Below are 22,092 nucleotides of genomic sequence, written 5' to 3' on the forward strand. Positions count from 1 at the left end.
TCCTTCCCAACGCCAGCAGCTCCTGGCTGAAAGCACAGACACTTCAGGCTCACTGGAGCAAAGCGTAAGGAAGTTTCCAAGTGCGTTTGCTATCCCTTTACTACCTGGAGTGGCTCTGGAAGGGCTGCTGCAGGATTCCGCACTGCACTTCCCCGGAAGGGGACGGACCAGCCATATGCTTGTCCTCTGTCCCATTTGCTCCCTGTGGACAGACGGGCTCGGCTCCTGTCTAATGGTTTCTGAAAAGACACTCACATCAGCTCAGGAAATTCCACCTTTCCCATAAGCCTCAGAAATAGTTCCCACTCAACTAACTTCATGCAAAAGAGCTCATGCTGATTACTTCTCACTTAATTCTTCCACATTTTTCAATGGAAGAGAGTTGTCTGGTGTTATGTCTTGCACACAACATAATGCACCTATCAGCAGTCATGTCCTGTCTGCTCTCACTAAAACGTGCACGCACATTTTTCTAGTTTGCTGACTGCCATTTAAAATGTGAGAACTTGCGAGGTTCGGAGGAGGGCACAGGGTATCTGAAGCCAGGACACCCAACCTTGGGCAAAGTGCTTCAGCTCCCTGTAGCCTCTGATGATAACAACACTATTGGGTTCTTAACTTTTTGAAATTATGATGAATTTCTGACCTTTTCTCTGGGAAAAACACACATAAACACAATTTTGTGTTGTTTTGGGGTTCACAGATACCCTTAAATCCTTCCTGTACTCCTGATTAGAAACAAACTCTGGTTTCCTTAGCTTGACATTCAAGGCATCACCTCTGGCCTCTGGGTCTCCATCCCCGCTCCCCAGGAGGCCCTCCTCTCTACGAATCCGCTTCATACACTCTCTCTCCAGCTGACTCAGATTCCCAGTTTCCCCCAAGAGAGCCCTGTGCCTGATCTCCTTCACCAGGGATGGCCTTCCATCCATTTTCATGCTTCAAATTCTATGTGTCCTTTAAACCCATCTCTAGTGCCACCTCCTCTTTGTCAGCTTTTTATTTTTTTTTATTTTTTAACTCTTCAGAAAATAATTATTTTCCTACATTTTCCTCCCTTGGCATTTTGTCACACTTTCCACCTCATAGATATTTATGTGTGAGTCTTGCCTCCTCAACTGGCCTGTGAGCTAATTCACTTCTATAGTCTTCTCCCTGGCACACAGTAGGTACTCAATAAAAACTCTAAATAACCAATGCCTGTTTCTCTAATGCACACATGGTATAACTGACATGCACGTGGATATGCAAATATTTATCTCCCAGTGTACTAGATTCTTGACTTAGGAGAAATATTCAAAGATGCTTGGGGTCTTGCCACAAAGGAATCCTTAAGAATTAACAAAACCCAAGAATTTCACCAAAATTTCAGCTGTGCACACATGGACAGGCCATTCTCCTGAAAAAAAGTGTTTCCAGAAGAACGCTCTCTGATAAGAAAGGTGATGTTCTACATGTATGAAGGTATATTTAGTTGAGAGAGTTTAGAAACCTCTCTTCTAGCATAGAGGGGATTTCAGTGGGACATACTGCCAATTTAAGGGCAGAGGTCCTCTGATTAATGTGCTCTCAACAATCCTCTCCAGGACAGGACAGAATTACCATCCTCCTCGGATGAGCTGGATCTGAAACAAGACAATGGATGAAAGGACGTTCCTGGTGGAAGAAATGAGCCACCAGGCATAGAACAGAGCCACCAAGAGATTCCTTGATCTCTGTTCTCTTAGAATGTCTCGCCTCGCCTAGATTCCATGCGGAATGGACCTCAGGTGGGGATTCACCGAATATGTTGGTTCTCAACATGGCATAGGGGCCATCCTTGGAGTCAAAGTAAGAAGTGGAGCCTGAGCTCCCAGTGAAGCTCTCAGAGAACAACCCTTTCTGCATCAGGGCAAAAGCTGCCCTGCAGGCTGAGCCCTGCCTGTGTAATAAGCCTGGTTGTTATGGTGACAGGAGGTAAATGAAACTGGGAGAGGAGGGGGAAATGTTACTGTGGGAAAGGGGCCTCTGTGCCTTATATAAGGCAGGTTCCAAAAATACACTTTTGAATAGGAGGCAAGCAGTGTACACCCAGCTCCCAGGCACTGCATGGCATCGTGATAGCAAGAAAATTCCCCCAGAGTCCTCCAAGCCTATCTCTGGCTTCATTTTTATTACTCTGGGGTCCTAACTTATTATGATTCCTGAGAAAGGAATCTGGTTACCAGAAATATCTACATTCCAGAAAAGGAGCAAAATATGAGTAAAATGGCTCCTTCAGGGGGTAAACTGACCTCCCCAAAATTAATCAATTGATGGCATCATCTTGTTTTTAAAGTAATCAGGGAATGCAATTTATTCACTTCTACTTCTGATTGAATTATAAAAAATTTTTTTTTCAAGCTACCCAAATACCTTTTAATAAGGGGTGAGGGAGAAATTTTCTGTTGATTTTCCTGATTTCCATCCCTTACCGTATGAGCTTAGCTTTGAATTGAAGTAGAAGCTGAAGGTCAATGGAGCATTGTAGCAAAGCGAAGAGAACCCTGGGGTAGAAGTCGGGGGACCCACAGCTCATCTGCTCTGCCTCTAACAGCTTTATGATTTGGGGCAAGTACTGACCTCCTTCTTAGTTTCATCTTGTATGATTCAGAAACACTATACACACAATTCTTAGGCTGCCCCATAGTTGGTGACGTAGCTGTCACCATCAGCATAACTATAAAGTCTGACTGGCCACCTGGTGACCTAAAGAACTCGAGTTTGTCTAAGGCTTTCCCCCATGTGTCATTTCATATGATGACCATGACAATCCAGCCCAGGAAATGCCATGATCCCATCTTATAGACAAGATCAGAGAACAAAGCCACTTGTCCAAGCTCCTGGAGCAATGATTGGAGATTGAGGACATCGCCCCAGACCTGATGAATGCCATGTCCAGCGACTTGTGGACATTGCTCCTCTGTCAGGGATGCTTAGGAGGAAGATTCCTGAACCAGGAAGTTGATTGGCATGATGGTTTCTAAGGTCCCTTCCAATTCTAATAGTCTGTGCTTCCATCCATAAAATAAGGGGGTTAGATTAAACCAAAGGCTTTAAAAACTTCTTGTAGCAAAAAAGCTTCTTTCCCCTCAAATGAAATCTATGGTAGAATGCCAAAATAGAAAACAGATCATTCTGGTTGAAAAAGAGATGGCTTCCACCAAATGCCCATCAAGTGACAAATAAATATAAAATGTGGTCTATCCAAATAATGGAATATTATCTATTTATATTTTTTATTTATATAAAAGCCCACACGACCAGCCGCCCAGCCAGTAGCTATGATGTGCACTGACCACTAGGGGGCAGACACTCAACGCAGGAGAAGAAACCAAGGCACGGAAACATGGAACAGACTAATGAATCTCAGAGGGAAGGGGGGAGGGCAGGAAGAGATTAACCAACGATCTTATATGCATACGTGCACGGATTCATCCACTGGTAGGATCCCTCGGCCTGGCCTGTGCCCTCTCGCAGTCCAGGACCCCTCGCTCTTTACTGTCCTCCTGCTCGCTGCTCCTTAGCACTGCTGTGGAGGCGGGAGAGGCTCTTGCCATGGCCACTAGGCTCACCAGCCATGAGCCTGGCTTCTGACTGAGCTGCACTCCCCCTGTGGGAGCGCACTGACCACCAGGGGACGGTTCCTGCATTGAGCGTCTGCCCCCTGGTGGTCAGTGCGCATCATACTGACCAGTCATTCTGGTAGTTCCACTGTAACAGGTTGCTTAGGCTTTTATAATATAGATGTTATCACAGTTCCAAATAGTTCTCATATGACAGAGATTTTATTCCTAACCCAACAAATAAATATGCCTGGGCCTGTTACATCTTGCTATTTGGAAACAGACGTTTCCATTGGCAACCAGCATCAATGCCAAAGTGACCTAGTAGCTTCAGTTTTAGGATATATTATTGGTTTTAAACTCAAAATTCTACTTTAAATATACAGAAAAGATAACAGGAAGTAAGCATTGTTTTTTGTGTTTTTTAAAAATGTTTTAGTAGATAACTTTATTGTTGGGTAGTAAACGAAGCATTATTAAGTGCCTACTATATATTACAAATTTTGCACATTGTTTCATTGAAATGTTATTATCTCCATTTTATAGAAAAGTATACTGAGGCTCAAAACTGCTTTGCAACATCCCCACAGTCAGAATTTGAATCTCAGTCTCTCTAGATCAAGAAAAAGCTCTTTCAACTATGCCAAAGGGTATCAGCAAGTTCTCTCCCTGGAGAAGGCATGAGGACTGATTTCAGTGCCGCCACGAACATGACTGCAGCCTACAGGCCCCCGAGGTGTGTGAAGATGCATGATGCACAGACACATGCATCCCAGGCCCTTCTAATGTCCCCTCTGCATCTTCTCAGAGGAATTTAGAGATTTGAGCAGTTCAGGCAACTATCTACCTTTTGCCTTCAGTCTGTGCAGAAAAATGAAGACCCACCTCAGAAGTCTTGCTGACAAAATGACTTAAGAAGGAGCTACTGAGGGACAACTTTTGCTAACAAGATGGAGAGAAAGGCTAGCATACCCTTTGTTTTCAAGGGTTTAGGTCACATCCTATGCAAACGCAGAAGCTCTGCCTTCTAAAGGTAACTTCCAGCTGAGAAGTCTATGTGACATCATTTCCTACAGTTGGAGTGGCATGGTCTCAGATGTGGACACGGGTGATTCAGTGCAACCCTGTGACTTTTTTGTGGCCATAAACATGGTGCTTTTCCAAGCTATTCTAAACATTTCTACACAAAGGAGTGGAGACGAATTTCAGCCTTTTTCTCTGCCTGGAAAAGTTATCAAAATGATCATAATAATCTCTTGTGTAGAAGTACACCTCACAAATTACAAAACGCTTTCATGAACAATCATTGCTGTTTTTTAAAGATGAAATTAAGGGAAATATAAATAATCACATTTAGCTATTAACATATACCCTTCATATTGTAGGTAAGGAAAGGGTGAGATGAAAGAATTTTTATATTAGAATTGAAGTCAGGTTCTTGAAGTTCAAACTGCTCCTGGTTATCAATTAAAAGAAAAGTCAATGCTTTTTAAATTAAAGATGAAGTGCTGCCACTTATGACTTAATAAGTTGTAAATGCCTTTCCCATCCTTCCTAATGGCTCTGTGTCCCACTGCTATTAAAAATCACATCCACAGCTCACGTGAGCCATGCCGAATGCCAGGTGTCGGAGGTAAAGCAAACAACTTAGAACAAGAAAAAGAAAGCAAATCACGTTCAGATCCACTTAATGCAAAAATGATTTTGGTGGCAGAGTTTGAGAGGGCTGGGGCCACACAATGGCCTTTGAACTTGTACCCACCGAAGGAACCAGAATGCTAATGTATCAAGGTCACCTTTAAAAAGCTTGTACCACCATGCCACCAAAATCTCACCACAGTCTTTCAAGACCTAATCTCTACTGGTGAGATCAATAACCATTAGATACTCATCATAGATTTTCGAGAAATGAGTTGTATTGCAATTAATTTGACCAAGCTGCATTAATCTGTCGCTTTTCTATAAAGATGGCTAAAGAACGCAGCTGCAAGCATGCACACATGGACATTGTCTGGCTGCCGTAGTGTTTGAGTTGCTCCGAGGACTTGGCAGACCTGCCACGCTGTCACTTTAAATGTCTAATGGGTGAAAGCCACATCTGGCAGGCTCGGCCCATGCAAATGAGAGGTGACTGTCCTTGGCTGAGTCTTGCCAACAATGACAGTGTTCACCTCACACGGTGAAGTGCACTATAGAGGGGAACTCAGTCAAGCAGGCACCACCCAGCCTGACTCAGAGTATGTATGACAAACACTCCATCAGAGTGACATTTCCTGCAGGGCAGTGGTGCCAACCATGGCTGCATGGTAGAGTCGCCCAGGAACCTCAGAAATGTCTGTGGCCAGGCTTCCCGCCCTGGCTAGTGAAAATCAACATCTGTAGAAGGGGGCGGTGGGGCGCCTCGCACTGGTGTCTCTGAAAGCTCTCCAGATGATTTGAGAATGCAGCCAAGGGGAGGGCAGTACTACAGGGTGGTTCTAACAGTATTTGAGCTTGAGCCCAGTTGGTGAGGGGCTGCAGTCCAGGAACCTGCAAAACACCACTTGCTTAGGGAAGTCAGCCTTGAACCATAGCTGACAAGCGCTTTACTTGTCTGGGAGCATTTGGGTCGATCTCATTTGTCGGGGGTACGGGGAGTGCTATTTGAAATGCCTGTCTTTGATTTTTCTGCCTAAAACCACCACAGTGATATTTACTCAACCCTTATTTTGTGGAAGCCAGGAATTTAGGGAAAGCAAAACAAACAAAATACCCAAGTGAAATGTCATTCATTTCAGGGGTGATTCCATGGGAGCGGGACATGCTTTCACCAACATCCCAATATGACGTTCACTGGGTAGGTGGGACTGACAGGAGCTATAACTGTTGTGAATATTATAGAAGCACCAGAAGTCAATAAATTGGCTCTGCAAATATTGACATGAAAAGTTTATACTGCAGAGAGTGCAGCCATCGTGAAGAAAATAAAAAGGAAGCAATCTTTACTCACCACGTCCATGGTACCTATGGCCCTCTTTTGATTTGTTTTACTCTCTCCCTCTGCTTGAGGATTTCAAAGAGGAACACCACGTGAACAGTGGTGGGCAAGAGGAGGCCCCGTCACTAGGGGGAAGTGGGCTTTTAGTGAGACTTTCAGATTCAGATAACAGCTAGCTAGAAATTCATGGGCAAGTCTCCATCTCCCGAGTCACTATGTTTGGAGCCTGATATTCATAAATGAAAAAATGATTCATTCGATTATTTCATATGTAAATCTCACTCATGACGTTAACATGTTCCAAGAACTTAACTTACCTGCTGCATAGGGCATGGGGAGCAGTGTTGATAGAAATAGATGATACAAAAAGCACTTACTGGTTCTCTCTTTTCTTCCTCAGTGGGTCCATGAGGCGCAGGGTGTCTCTGATCACGGCCACTTTCACCTCCTCATCAACAAGGCTGGGGACATTTTCAAACACCCCTGGAGAAAGCTTGAATGGTAAGAATTCCATGTTACAGTGGAGAGACTCAGGGATTCAGTATCAAGTGACTGTCAGTACCCAGTGGTCGAGTTTGCTTATGTTAACTAGATACGAATATTTTAAAGGCTCCTTGTATATGACCTTTAAAAAATGTCAGTTTCCTCTTACAAATTAACAAAATGCATGAGGAGGAAGAATAGTAGTATTTTTTTTTATTATTACAATTATACATGCTCACTGTAGAAAATTTAGAGATATCGAAAGGAGTTAAGAAAATTAAAAGAATCCACATAATCCCCCTAAAACCTATTACTAGTATTTGGTGTATTTCCTTCCAGTCTTTTTAATATATTTTTCTCGGGGGGGACCGGGGGGGAATATAACCACTGTTAAATGTACTATTTATCTTAGTGATTCAAGCATGTCGACATGGCTAAATCATATTCATAGAATTTCAATTAGTTCATCTCCCGAGGCTAATTAGTTCATGTCAAAACTGATGGAAAGGCTCAGCTGCTTCTACATTTCCAGATCTTAAAAATGGGAAGAACAGCATGCTGGGAAATTACCACAGGTCGGATAGGTCTTACATTAATAGACTATGTTCAGAGCTCAACAAAACTGGAGTTATTTAGACTCGAACAGAACTTTGCTGTGCATATTTGGGAATGCTGAATCTTGTTTAGCCAAGTGAGTAATAAGAGAGCAGAAACATCCAGCTGTACAGCAATATATTCAATGAGATACTCAAAAGACTTACTTCTTGCTCATGCTCAATTCTCATGCTGGGATTTGCATTAACTTCAAGTAGTATAGGCTTCAGATTTTTCATTAGAAGAATGTCAAAGCCTAAAATCTGCACAGGATAAAAATAATTCAGAATTACTCCCTCTAGCTGCAATTTCTTTTCAGGAATTGGGGTTGGTGTAAAGGTCAGTAAAGTGAAAATAAATTGAAATGTGGCCCCCAACCTGGGCCTTGACCCTGGCTTCTCTTGTCCGCAGCCCCTCTTCCTCTGGGCATACTTGTCAAGCCAAATGGACAGCAGAACATTTTATAGGAGCCTTGATAATGGGATGAGTTCCCACAGTGCATTGCAGCACTATCACCATCATCTGAAGTGCTACCGATGATGACCTCTTTCTTCTTTAACAGGTTTTTCATTATGTTAAGGATCAGTAGTAGTCCATCAACTTCTCCCTCTCCTTTTGTTCTCCTCTATTAAGTTGCTTCTTAGCTAGATCTCTGAAAACCCAAGGCTACCTTTATTAACCTTGGGTGTATATCAGTATCACTTAAGGACCCCTTTCACAACCACTGTGCATCCCCAATCCACACCTCTGAGTCAGGATCTTCCAGATTGGAACGCAGGCAAATGTATTTTGAATAACAAATTCCCCTGATGATTCTGATATACCATCTTAGCTAAGGAGAAGGGAATATTTATTAAGCACCTACTAGGCACCAGTAACTTCATCATCTCATTTAATCCACATAACAGTGTATTTGAGGTAGAGATTATACTCTCCATGAAGCAGAAACTGAGTCTCAGAAAGGCCAATGGATTTACCCAAGACTGCCTCCCTAGTAAGTGACAGAGCCGAATTTCACACCCAACCAGGACAGGCTACATAATTTGTGGGACCCAATGCAAGATGAAAACACAAAGCTCCTTGTTCAAAAAGTATTAACAATGTCACAATAGTGAGAACAGAGCACGAAACCAGGCACGGAGCCCTTTTGACCATGGGGCACTGGGTGATTGCGCAGATCACATGCTCACAAATCTGGCCCACGCCCAAAGCTAACTCCAAAAGCTAACCATTTGTTGGCCATCTGCCCTTGAACCCAGCATGCTGACTTGGTGAGGCTTTCTCCTCTTCTAGCCTCTTTCAATTCCTTACAAGCCCTAAGCCACCCGTGCATCTGCCTGAAACAACCCTTCACCTAGATAATTCCTCCTCATCCTTGAGATCACAGGTCCTAATTAGATTCAGACTCAGACAGTAAGGATGTCAGGCTCTTAAGAGACCTCTCATTATCTCTACCGGAGGTGATAAGATAGAAAGCTTATAACATAATTGATGCAATCCCAAAGTTTCAAAAAATAATGTGGAGAATAAAGGAGAGAAAAGAAAAAGATATAGCTGCACCCTCCTCTGTAGACTCAAGAAGATGGGGGAAATTCATTTACTTGTCTAGATAGAATATGTATCAGTTAAATGATAATTATTAAACTGTGGCTTTATCCTTATTAATGAAATCAGAGCCTAACTGACCATTTGGGGGGATAATTCAAGACAAGATTATTCTTCAAAGAAGGGCAATAAGGATGAGAAGCTGGGAAAAGTCATCCTCACTCTATTTTTCTTTCCCTGGTCATGAAACGAAAAAAAATGGTAATCCAGTAGAAAATGTTACATGTATTATAGATCTGCTTAATAATATATGACAAGTGAATATGAGTGATGAGGCCTTTAAGAGACTCTGGTGACATCATCCGTCTAACTTCAGACCTGGTCTGAGACATGTGATGTGGATGAGGCCACAGGGAATGGCGGGCTGCAGTACCAACGTTTATCATCCTTGGTCATCAACGTTTATTTTTTGCTACATCTTAGAAGTTTGGATTCCCACTTTCTCAGCCTGCTGGGCTCATTCCAGTTCAACACACAGTGGTTTCGTGAATATAAAGTTATAGAATGCTGGAGAAGGGGTGACAAAACTTCCTCAGCCATACTGACCTGAACCTGCCAGTGGCGTATTTTCCAGAACCCAAACTTTGGTGCCTATAATTGAAGATGTTGGATGCATGTAGTTGAAAAATGGTTTGGAATCAGAAAGACCTAGGCTGCAATTCCAGCTCAGTATCTCATTCTAGTTAAACAACTCTCGGTATGGTGCTTAGCCTCTAGGAGCTCATTTACCTTGTTTATACTAGTAATTGGAGATAACAGTGGCTACCTTGCCGGGCAGTTGATCATGGAAGGAAAAGGTACCTAGGACTATGTTCATCATACAGGAGGTATGATGACTCAACATATGCTGACTCCCTTTCCAGTTTCCTACTCGTCTCACTGACAGGAAATGGCATCGGTGGCTTTGGAGTCCAGAGGAGCTAATTTCAAATTTTAGTTTTGCCTTTAACTTGTGTATCTACAGGCAAGTTCCTTAGCAGCTCTAAGCTCCAGTTTCCTCACCTGTAAAATGGGAATAAGAACAGTCCTTACCTTAGTTCATTCATATGTAAAATAGCTATTGAAATGCTCCCTATGTCCTGGAACTATTTTAGCTTCTGGAAATACAGTGATGAACTAGACCAAGTCCCTGCCCTCATGAAGCAGGGAAGCAGGACCAAATAAAGACAGAATGTATTTTGCACAGTGCCTGACTGTAAATATTCAATGAAAGTCAGCTTTAGTATATGTATTTTTTCACAATATCAAGGAAATATGAGTTGTTTTCTTTTCAAAAGTTCAATAAAATATGTTGCACCAATGGATCTCAATAAACAGAATCATAGAACGGAAAGGAGCTTAGAGTGGATCTTGTCGTAAAATCCAAGAATGATGAGCTGGCAGAAAATTGGGATTTACTTGATCCAGTGTTTTTTAAAACGGGGCGTTTTCTTTCTGGGAAAGCACTGGAGAGGCCAGATCAGACCAGCTTCTACCTATATTCCATACTGGGGTTCCTAGGAAAAAATTCCATTAAAAAAAATTACTAATCTAGTCTAATACCTGCGTTGTGCAGACCAGAAACCTGCAGCTTAGGAAGGGGGAGGCCTCTCACTGGTTCCATGGAAGAACAGGAATTGTCAAATGGTAAGAGAGAGAGAGAAGAGAGAGACCTTTTCAATTATGTGATACTCTGTCCTCCTCCAAGTAATTCAGTCAGCACGTATGTGTTTCTCACCTCCTACTTGAGCGGTCCCTGGGGATTCAAAGATCTCTAGCCTTCATCTCTGACTTCTGGTAGCTTCCAAAGTTGGGGAGAGCACTAATGTGAAGGCTCCAAGCTACATTCCAAGGAGAGGGGATTCTTTCCTGAGATCCAAAACTACACATCCTCCTGCATCCAGGGCATTCCAACTGAGGTCCCAGACTCCTCAAATCAAACATCTCCAAGCTCACTATCTGTGGTCGGCAACCTCTAAGGTCCCAATGAACCCGACCTCCAGGTGTTCATGCCCTTGCATAATCCCCTCTCTTTGAGTGTGGACTGAACCTGGTGACTTCTTTCTAATAATACAGGGCAGAAATGATGGGACGTCACTACCAATATTGGGTTATAAACTATCGTGACTTCCACCTTGGCATGCATTCCCTTAACTGTCTTGCTCGCTTACTCTGAGGGAGGCCAGCCTGTGTTGTGAGCTGCCCAATGGAGAGGCCCAGGTGGGACAACAGGTGGGGGCAGGAAGCGGGGACCTGAGCCGGCAGCCATATGAGTGAGCTTGAAAGAGCTTGGGATGACTGCAGTCCTGGCCAACATGCTCACTGCAGCCTTGTGAGAGACTTTGAGCCACAGGCAGTTGGCTAGGCCTAGACAGAAACTGTGAGACAATAGTTTACTAGTTTAAGCTGCTAAGTTTAGGGGTAATTTGTTACACAGCAATAGATAATTAACATACCATCTTTCTAAAGTCAACTTTGCCCCCGGTATTCCTTATCCACCCAGTCACACAAGCCAAAAATTTCTCCTTCATCCTTTCTATCTACCTGCACAACAACTATTGCACATTCTACCTCCCAAGAACTGTCTAGATCTGCCCTCTCCTCACAGCTCCTAGTCTGGATTAGGTCTGCACCATCTTGCACTGGGACTTTCCCATTTGTTTCCCTGATCCCAAACTCACCCCTCTAATTCAGCAGGCACAGGGGGCTGACACAGTATTTTTATAAAATGCAATTAGAATATCAACACTCCTCTGCCTAAAATCCCCACCTACAGAATGAAGTCCACATTCCACAGCCTGGCCTACAATTTCCTCTATGGTCTGGCATCTGTCTCACACTCAGCTTTCTTTTCCCCCACTCACTCACTACTGCACATCTCAGGCTCCAACTGTGCCGAACTATGAGTAGTTCTAGAATGCTTTACTCCCCTCTGCCTTTATACTATTTTGCCTGGAAGACAATTTTACTTATCAAATATTTAATGAGCACCTACTAAATACTAGGTACTGTTCTAGGCACTGGGGATAAAGCAGTGAACAAGGCAAAGGATGTTTTAACATCCTGCCCTTTTGAAGCTTACATTCCAGTGGAGAGAGACACACAACATGGGAATTATGAACTAATGCAAGGTAAGAACATTGAGTGTAACAGTGGGAGAAAGGGAGGGTCTGGTGGTTTAGATAGGGATGGTTAGGGAAGTCCTTTCTAAGGTGACATTGGTCATCCCACTGTCTTCTGACTTGTATAGTTTCTGATGTGAACTTTTTGGTTACATTAAGTGGTTACATTTTAAAGCCTATTTGCAAGAGTTGCTTATGGAATGGATGTAGAAAGGAGGAAAAATAATTACTAAGGATGACTCTGAACACAATGTGTGTTTATTTTCTCTCTAGCTGCTTTTAAATTTTCTTATCATCATTGGTGTTCCATAATTTAATTATGATAAGTCTTGAGTGTGCATGTGTGTGTATGTGTATGTATCCTACTTGGAGCTTCTTAAGCTTCTTCAAGAGTTGCTTATGGAACTGTGGGGTTTATATTTTTGTCAAATTTGGAAATCTTTGGCCATTTCTTTAAACATTTTTCTGTATATTCCTTGTCTCTTCTGCTCAGGGAACTCCAATTATACATGTTAGACCACCTGCTATTGTACTACAGGTCACTGATGGTCTGTTCATTTATTTTTCTTGCCATTTTCCTATCTCTGTTTCATTTTGGATACATTCTATTGCTATGTCTTCAAGTTCACTGATCATTTTTCCTTCAGTGTCTAATTTGCTGTTAATCCCTTCCAGTGAAATACTCATTTCAGTCATTGTATTTTCCTCTCTAGAAGTTCCATTTTGGTTCTTTTTACTAGTAATAACTTCCATTTTCTCTTCATTAAGCTCATATTTTCTTCAAAAATTTTGTACATAATCATACACCTTAGCTCCCTCCTTTTCAGAATTCTGCTCACAGAATTCCAGCCACCTCAGCCTTCCCAAAATTTGATCTCCATTTCCTCAACTCATTGAGGTCACAGGGGTCTGTTTAGGTTTCTCTCTCCCTGGGGCCATGTTCCAGAAATTGCCCCAAACAGAAAACCAAGGCCACTATAGTTTTATTCCCTTCTTCCTCAGGGATCCCAGTGCTGGGGTGTCTATTGTTCAAAGTCTTAAAACAGTTATTTCATGCATTTTGTCTGGTATTATACTTGTTTGCAGGGGGTTAGGTCCAGTCCTTTTTTTTTTTAATGTATTGGTTTTATATGTATAGATCCAGTCTTTGTTACTCCATCATGACCAAAAGCAAAAGTCTCAAGAGGTGATATATGAACAGGGACTGAATGAAGTGAGCAAATAAGTGATTTGGAGAGCTAAGCTAAAGCACTTCAGGCTGAATGAACAACAAGAACAAAGGCCACTTTTGAAGAACAGCAAGGAGCAAGAGTGAGAGTGAGGAGTAGGAGATGAGGTCAGGTAAAAAGACAGTGGACAAATCATGCAGCATCTTGTAGGCCATGGTAAGGAGACAGGATTTTAAATGCAACGAGAACATTATTGGTGAGTTTGCACAAGGGAAGTAATTTGATCTGACATGTTTTAAAAGAATCACTTTGGTTACAGTGAGAAAAGGAGGCTATAGATATAAGAGTGGAAATAGGGGCATCAACTAGGAGGCTACTGCTGTGGTATAAGTGCAAGGTGATGGCTGCCTAGACTGTGATAGTGGCAGTGGAGCTGGTTAGAAGTGGTTACATTTTAAAGCCCATTTGCAAGAGTTGCTTATGGAATGCATGTAGAAAGGAGGAAAAATAATAACTAAGGATGACTCCAATTTTTGTTCTGAGCAAACTAATTGAATGCTATTCATGTACTGAAGCAGGAAAGACAATGGAGAGTTGTTTCAAGAGGGAAATCAAGAGTTTCATTTTGGACATGTCAAGTGGGAGATGCCCACTAGAAATCCAAGAAAGAAGATTAAGTGTGCAGTTGGTTATACCAGTTTGGAACTCAAGGAGAGGTCAAGACTGGAAATACAAATTTAGGAGTCAAGGGCACATAGCTGATCCTTAAAATCCCTGGGGCTGGATGATATCAGAGAGTGATTGTAGATAAGAGGGGAGCTCTCCGAGTATTGAGTCCTGGGAATCTCCAACACTGACAGGTCCAGAGGAAGGGGCTGAGAGGCAGGAGGGAAACCAGGAGAGCATGGTGTCCCTCACCTTTTCCTGCTTGGTGAATTCTTCATGCTGTAAGCTCCTGCTTAAGCATCTCCTACTCTGAGCAGCCTTCCCTGATTGAGTTAGGTAGTTAGTGACTCCCTTTTCTGTGCTCTCCCAGCATTCTGCACGTACCCTCTTGCAGCATTTATTACAAGGAATTGTAATTCCCACATATTGGTCTTCCCCACTCTGCTGTGTACCACTTAAGGGCACATCCATACCCACATACCCCACAACTAGCTCGTCTCAGTGAATACCGAGGGCGTATGTGAGAGTCCAAAGGGAAAAAAAAGCCCAATATCAGAAGTGGTCAAGGAAGGCTTAACAGAGAAGGTGGAATTTGAGCAGTATCTTGTTGGAAAACATTGGATTTCTTCCAACAAAATTACAAGAATAGGAGAGAGCATGGCAGGCCAAGACAGAAGAGAACAAACACAAATTATGTCCAAGAGACAGGAATTGGCTCTATTTGGTGAGCCTGCAAGGTTCAGGAAGCGTATAGGGAAGTGAGGTTGGAGCCAGGCTGGGAGGCAACCAACACTAGGCTAAGGACTTGGTTCTTAAGCTAGGTTCCTAGGAACACTGGTGTTCCATTATGTTTAAAATATGACCATTTCATGGTTTCATATAACCTCAAGGCGCTTCCTCAGAGACAATTTTGAGAACTGTTGTTATAAATAAGTGGTATAATAATTAAAACTGTCATTTATTATGTGTTTACTGTGCCAAATGTTCCATGTGGCTTTCTCTCATTCAATCTTACAACGGTTCTGTGAGGTAGACACAAATAGTATCTCTACTTGCAGATAAGGAAATTGGGGTAAAGAGAGGTTAACTTGCCAAGCTTGCAGCTAGAAGTGCTGGAAGGAGGAGATGGGATTAGCTCAAACCCAGGGCATTTGAGAACGAAACCCAAGGCCTTGCAAGACCCCTAGACTGTTTCTTCCCCTCCTTCCCATGGGCTGTCTGGGGCTGAAGTGGGAGGAAGAAGTCACAAGAACAATGAAGAAAGAGGAGAAGCACTTGAGGATCTAGGGAAGGTGTCTCCTCCAGACATGGGGGGGGGGGGGGGGGGAGGAGAAGGTCACGGCCAAGGAGAGAATTAGACACGGAGCTATAGGCAGATAGAGACCGAGCAATGGAATTGGGATAGGATGTTCTTGAACGCTGAGCTGGAAACTTTCCCTCTGCCTGTGCATTTCTGCCACATGAATCATCTATACCCAGACAGACCTCACTGTTTAAGCCAAGGTCACACTTCTGCCCTCAAGAAGACTGACATGAAGATATGTTGCTGGGGGCGGCCAGGGAAATAACAGGGGGAAAGGCCAGAATGACAGGGCGGCCACGTTCCTAGGCAACACATTACAGGAAACCTGCCCACAGCCTGAGCTATGCCAGCAGCTGCTATGGACCATCACGATTTCCCAAGTAGTTATTGTGGCTATGATTGGAAAGGGGTCACAGTCACATGTTTAAGATAAATGTAATTTTATTGGCTGGGGTTTATGTCCTGGAATGCTGCAGTCTGGGCCAGGCCCAAGCTACAAGTAAAAGAGGCTTCATAGTAAAGAAATAATGCATCATACTGCACATGCACAGAACATTATTACAGTTTGCAGAGCCCTGCATAATCTTCATCTCAGGTGAGTTGGGCAACAAGCCTGTAAGGTAGTTGAGGAAACCAAGGCACAGAGAAATTAAGTGAATTATGCAACATCACACAGCAAGTCAATGGCAAAACCATATGTTGTCCCCAAATCTTTGGGTTCCAAGTTAATTCAGGTGTATGAAACTCAAACTAATAAGTGTTTTAACAAGTGATACGAATAAAAAAAAGCAAGAGAGAACTCCAAGGAGAAAGGATAATATTTTATCAATTGCTGTGAGTCTGAAATGTGTGGTGACCACATTTCAAATATCTAACACTTTCTAGTTGTCAAAGCCTTTTCACCTACTTTACTTCACAACGCTTGTAGGGAGGCAGGTAGGGAAGTAAGTGGTCATTCACAAAGAAACAGAGGCCCAAGAGCTCCCCCTGGAGTTTACTTCTGGTACTGTGCTCCTCCCCTGACCCCAGGCCTGGAAGCATTTAGTGTGGTCAAGCAATAGAAAATGGTCACAGGACTGTGGTTCCATTTGCTAGATGTGATGTGTCCAAACCAGTGGCTCTCTCCCTGTCTGCCCTCTAGTTCCCCACAGCTTGGGCCCCTGGTTCCACCCCAATGGCCGCCCTGGCCGCCTGTCCACAGCAAGACAACCGCCCTGACCCTCCACCCTGCACTCTCACTGTGCCAGGGCTCTGTGGCTTGGCCATGCAGGCGGCCCACATGATACTCCTGGAATAGATGTCATGGCCAAACAGATGTGACCACACAGTCCCCCGGGATGACCCCTGGATGCCTCCACGTTGCAACTGTCCCCTTTGCCCTAACGTATTGATGGCTCCGGCCAGGCCCTGTTTTTTCTGGTGCTACCTCTAGGTTCTGCCCACTGACCCTTACTAATGCCATAAGCTATGTACCTGATGGCTGAGCTGGACATCCTGCCTGGGAACCAAAGCCTGGGAGTCCAAGAGCCTACAGACAGGTCTCTGGATGACAATTAGCCCCTCCTGAAACTGATCATTGCCTGAATTCCCTCCCTCCCCAAAGGGTTCCCCCAGCCTGCCTGAAAATCCTGCTGACTGGTGCCCAGTGCCTGCAGTAGCTTCTGTGGAGTGGAGCCTCCCTGCCCCCTCCGGGACCAGCCTCCTCTCCAGCTGTTACTTCCCTGTCACAGTTTTAGACAGAGGACTAGAAACAACCCTAGTGTTCATTGACAGGAGAACTGATGAACAAACTGCTCACTCACAATGGGCTGTGCAGCAGTGGGAATGAAACGGCACCAGCGATTCCCATGAACACGCATGGAAAGAATGTTACTGTGTCTACACACCTTACAACAGTTCTTATAAAGCTCAAAAGCAAGCAAAGCAAACAATACGTTGTTTAGGGATACATTCAGGGTATTGTAAATATTTTTAAAGCAAGGAAGCGATAAACATAAAATTCAGGATAATGGTTGCTTCGGGGGTCAGAATGGGATGGGGAGCAGCATGGTAATTGGAACTCTGAGGTTGGGAGGTGGGTTGGGGATGATTATTTTGTTGCTCTGCCTCATAGCTTTCATATATGTCCGTGTATTATTTTTTTATATACAACTGCTGCAAGATACTTTAAAAGATTAGATGGAGAGGGTCCCAGACTCCATCTTATTACCTCCTTCCCATTCTGGTTTAGGAAACTGTGTCTTCTGGGTGCCATGGCTCCACTCTACCGCCCCAACCCCTCGCCGTCCTCACCTTCACAGCCAAATGACCTGAAAGAATGCTCTACCCTCATCCTCATTTCCTTCCCTACCACACTCTGGCTCAGTCCCCTAAATTCTGATCCCTGTCTCATCACACCACTCTCTCACTAGCAGCTCAGACAGTGCCCGGCCCCCTACTCAGCTGGCGGTAAAAATTGCAGAAAGAGCCCTGACTGGTTTGGCTCGGTGGATGGAGTGTTGGCCTGCGGACTGGAAGGTCCCAGGTTCGATTCCGGTCAAGGGCATGTACCTTGGTTGCGGGCACATCCCCAGTGGGGGGTGTGCAGGAGGCGGCTGATCGATGTTTCTCTCTCATCGATGTTTCTGGCTCTCTGTCTCTCTCCCTTCCTCTCTGTAGAAAATCAATAAAATACATATTTAAAAAAAAAATTGCAGAAAGAAAGAATGCATAAATGAATGGCAGGCACTGTGGTTTGCATATGTTGTCTCATTTAATTCTTATAAAATCCTTAATCCTTTAAGGGAGGTACTAGTTGTCTCATTTTATAGATGAGAAAAGGGACGTAACTTACCCCAAATCACACAGCTAGCAAATAGAAAACAGAAGTTGGACCCCGGTTTAACACTAAAGACCACCCCAGCAACCACCCCTCCCCACCTCAGGCCACATACCCCCGCCTCATCCCCCACGAGGCCAAGGCTGGGAACTCCCAGCTGGGAACTAGGGTTGGTTACCTGAAAGCATGTGGGCCCCGGCCTCCCTGCAGGGATGTCCGACTGGTAGAAAACTTTGAGCTCAGGAGTCAGGGCAATGACGGTCTTAATCACCAAGGAGATGATATCAGACCAGACCTTCTTGATGTCAACGCCTTTGGAAGACAATCTACAAAGAATGCTAGAAAAAGTCCTTTTGCTGCCTGTGCTAGTGCTGTCCGAGTGGACAAAGTTACCGCTATGGATGTTCAGGGAGTAGTTGGTTAAGTGCATAAAGATGTGGTGCAGGTTTTTGGGAGTGGGCTCCTGGTATGGCTCTGTACAAAATCTGGAGAGTCCATCTTTGGCTATGTAAATCTCTAAGGGGTCTAAGGACTTCAGTAAGACATACAGGCGAATGTCAAACTTGAGCTTGTCGATAAGGAGAGGTTTGCAGATGTATTCCTGGACCACCGCCGGCCTGCGCTGCAGGGTCCCTGCCAGGCGGATGTCACTGGGGTCTTTAATGAGGTAGATTCCGTCACCCTGACAACCACCATCAGGTTTCACAATAAAAGTGGGCTTCCAGGAGGGGTCACCGTCTTTCACCATTTGAACCTGGGGAGAGAAAAGAAAGGTTAGCGTGATGTTCTTCTCCTCTCTGGACCCCCAAGACAGAGCAGGATATTGGCAAATGTTTAGTAAATGAGTGACAAAGTGAGTCCTGCCTATGTGACACTCACTGAGCACCTGCCAGGGAGATAACACTGTGCTAGGTGCCAACACAGTAACCCAAGGCTGCCCACTAATCTTGTCCTCCAGGAGGGAGATCGAGAGCACAGAGGATTTGCTCTCACAAGACCTGGGTTCGAATCCCAGATCTTTGCCGGTTATTAGCTATAACCCTGAGCAAGTCATGTAATTGATGATGATGATTGTTTAAGAGTGCCTACTATGTGCCAGGCACTATATTAGGCACTTTACATACGTTATCTAAGAAAGTATGATGGCTCTCCTCTTATGATACAGAAAATAGGAGATGGTACATCAGTTGTTAAGAGTCTGGGCGTCGCATCAGGCTGCCTGGTCTAGAATCCTGGCCCTGCTACTTACTGTGTGACCTTGGGCAAGTTACTTAAGTTATCTGTGCCTTCCTCATTTGTAAAAGAGGAGAAAGAGTGTTCGGAGGATGAATGAGATAATAAATGCAAAGGGTTAAGCCCACAGGCTGTGACACATCCAAGGCAGCCATCAAGCCTAGCTGAGGCTGTTTTTCAAAGATGGAGTAACTTGCCGGCTAACAGAGGGGCAGAACTGGGATTGAAATCCAGATCAAAGACTCTAATATGCTCGTACCTCCCTCTGTACTGCCATGTCTCGAGTTCCTCGTCTTAAAAATGGGAATATAAAACATGGACCACTGTAAAGAAGAAATAAACTAAAATGTGCAAAGGGCTAAGCACAATACTAAACACAGAGCCAGTGTACAGAAATGCTAGTTTCATCATTTATATCTCTTATGAGGCTCACCTAGTAGACGTAGCCAATCCTTCAGTCTATTGAGACTTTTATGAAACTAGATTCTGCCATCCATAATATTTGCTGTCCTAACAGCTCCAGGTCAGCAAGACATTCACATAATTATCCAGGCCACTTGACCAGTCCAGTCAGTCTGGATCCAGGTCTGCATAATTCATATGCAGCCAATTCCCCCGGACCCTTGTCATATCCTTCATGCAGCTATGGGGAATGTATGGGCTGAACGCCACGAGAGGAGGTTTTCACAGGGGGCGGGGTGAAGGGGCTGGAGGAAATTGAAGGGTGGGCTTTAAAGCCACTCTCTCTGCCACATCTGGTGAGAAAGAGCCCAAGAACAGGCGCTCCTTCCATTCTGAAGTGTGTAACTCAGAGTGCAGCGGCATGCCCCAGTGCTGGGCGCGCCTTGGCCTCCACCTTTGCTGTGTAAGCCCAACCCAGGACACGTGCACTCTGGGTTTTACTTCTCTCTCTGACCAGCCTATATTTCTAAGTGAAGCTTCTGCCAATTCCTTGGGCACTATCAGTTACTCCAGGCTTGTAAGAGATCGCTAACAATGGAGAAACACTTAAAGCCTTAATAATGGCCCACATCAATTTTTTCCCCTTGTCAGCAGGATTCGAGAATGGAACCTCACCAGAGATCAATGCAAGCCTCCCTGGGCCCTCCACCAAGCCTTTCTTGCAACTGTGACCTTGACGTTGATGTGTAGTTATTTAATATTCATCCAAAGCATTCATACGTTTGGCCCTTTACAGTAAATAGAAGTGTGCTGGAGAAATGGCAGTTATGGATCAGGAAGTGAAAAATGTCAGGCTTGCAATGATGGGTAATTCCTCCCTCTGGAAAGCTTCTGCAATGCTGAAGATGCTAATAGTTTAATATATTATCAGGAGCAATATTTTCTCTTTTGAATCCAGTATATGCCTTATATAAATTAAACTACATGGTCAATAGTCTCTGCCATTCATTGCATTACTGGATATTTCTTTTGCTCTTTGCCAGAGTAGTACCATACAAATCAGGATTATTAATACTAACAGAATCACTGAATTTTTAGAACTGGAATGATCCTTGGAGATCAGCACAGCCCGGTCCTCTATAATTTAAAATGCCGAAGCTGAGGCTCTGAGAGGTGACATGACTTGCTTGGATCTCACAACTGGCTAGGCAGTGATGGCGAACCTATGACATGAGTGTCAGAGGTGACACGCGAACTCATTTTTTTGGTTGATTTTTCTTTGCTAAATGGCATTTAAATATATAAAATAAATATCAAAAATATAATTTTGTTTTACTATGGTTGCAAATATAAAAAAATTTCTATATGTGACATGGCACCAGAGTTAAGTCAGGGTTTTTCAAAATGCTGGCACACTGAGCTCAAAAGGTTCGCCATCACTGGGCAAGGGGGATGGTTAGGTTGAAAGCTGAGGTCTTCTCACCCCACTGCACATTCCCTGTGCCATTTTTATCTCTGATAAGATAAAATCAAAGGTTCTTTTTCCCCCGAATACTATAGGAAAGATTCTCTTAATGTAGCAGACACGATTGTTCTCTGTCCTCACATTAAAGAGGGTAGCCCTGAGCATTGCCTCCTTGGAACTGGAAGCACAGATCCCGAGCTTGCCAGGACCTCTGTCTGGGTTCCTGGCACAGTCAATGGGAAAGCCAGGTAGGTGTGCTGAATGTGGTTCCCCCAGCCCTCAGACCTTTCAGCAACTGCTATTTTAAAAAAGGAAAGAGATTTTCCAAAATTTCAAATCCATTCTCCTCTGAGGTTTTACTCAAGAGTGACCCTTTCCCCCCAGCTATTTAAAGTTATTAATGTTAAGAACTAATGCATTGGTTCTTAGCAAGAAGTCATGGACCAGAATCTAAATATAATCTATATAACTAGGCCCCAACCCCCCAAATTCTGATGTAATAGATATGGGAAAAGACCTGGGCAGGCTTATTTTGGAAAAAGCATGGTGGGTGATTCTGATGTTCACTCAGTTTGAGAGTCACTGGACTAATGTGACTTAACTAAAAAGATAATCTGGTATTAACATACTAAATGAAGTTTTCTGCATCGATGTCAGCCTGAACATGAGGAAGACCTGCACTTAGGCTAAAG

The 22,092-nt window shown here is 43.8% G+C and overlaps 1 protein-coding gene across 1 annotated transcript in view; it reads right to left on the bottom strand.

Annotated features, from left to right (window-relative positions):
- The window catches only part of TTLL11 (tubulin tyrosine ligase like 11), a 190,068-nt gene that overhangs the window by 99,753 nt on the left and 68,223 nt on the right, over window positions 1–22,092 (bottom strand). Inside the window, 3 exon segments of the mRNA XM_036329905.1 lie at window positions 6,939–7,054; window positions 7,806–7,901; window positions 18,479–19,054. Of these exon segments, the coding sequence (XP_036185798.1) occupies window positions 6,939–7,054; window positions 7,806–7,901; window positions 18,479–19,054 (788 nt within the window).

This window comes from Myotis myotis, unplaced genomic scaffold, assembly GCF_014108235.1.
Source record: "Myotis myotis isolate mMyoMyo1 unplaced genomic scaffold, mMyoMyo1.p scaffold_m19_p_12, whole genome shotgun sequence".
Lineage (NCBI taxonomy): Eukaryota > Metazoa > Chordata > Mammalia > Chiroptera > Vespertilionidae > Myotis > Myotis myotis.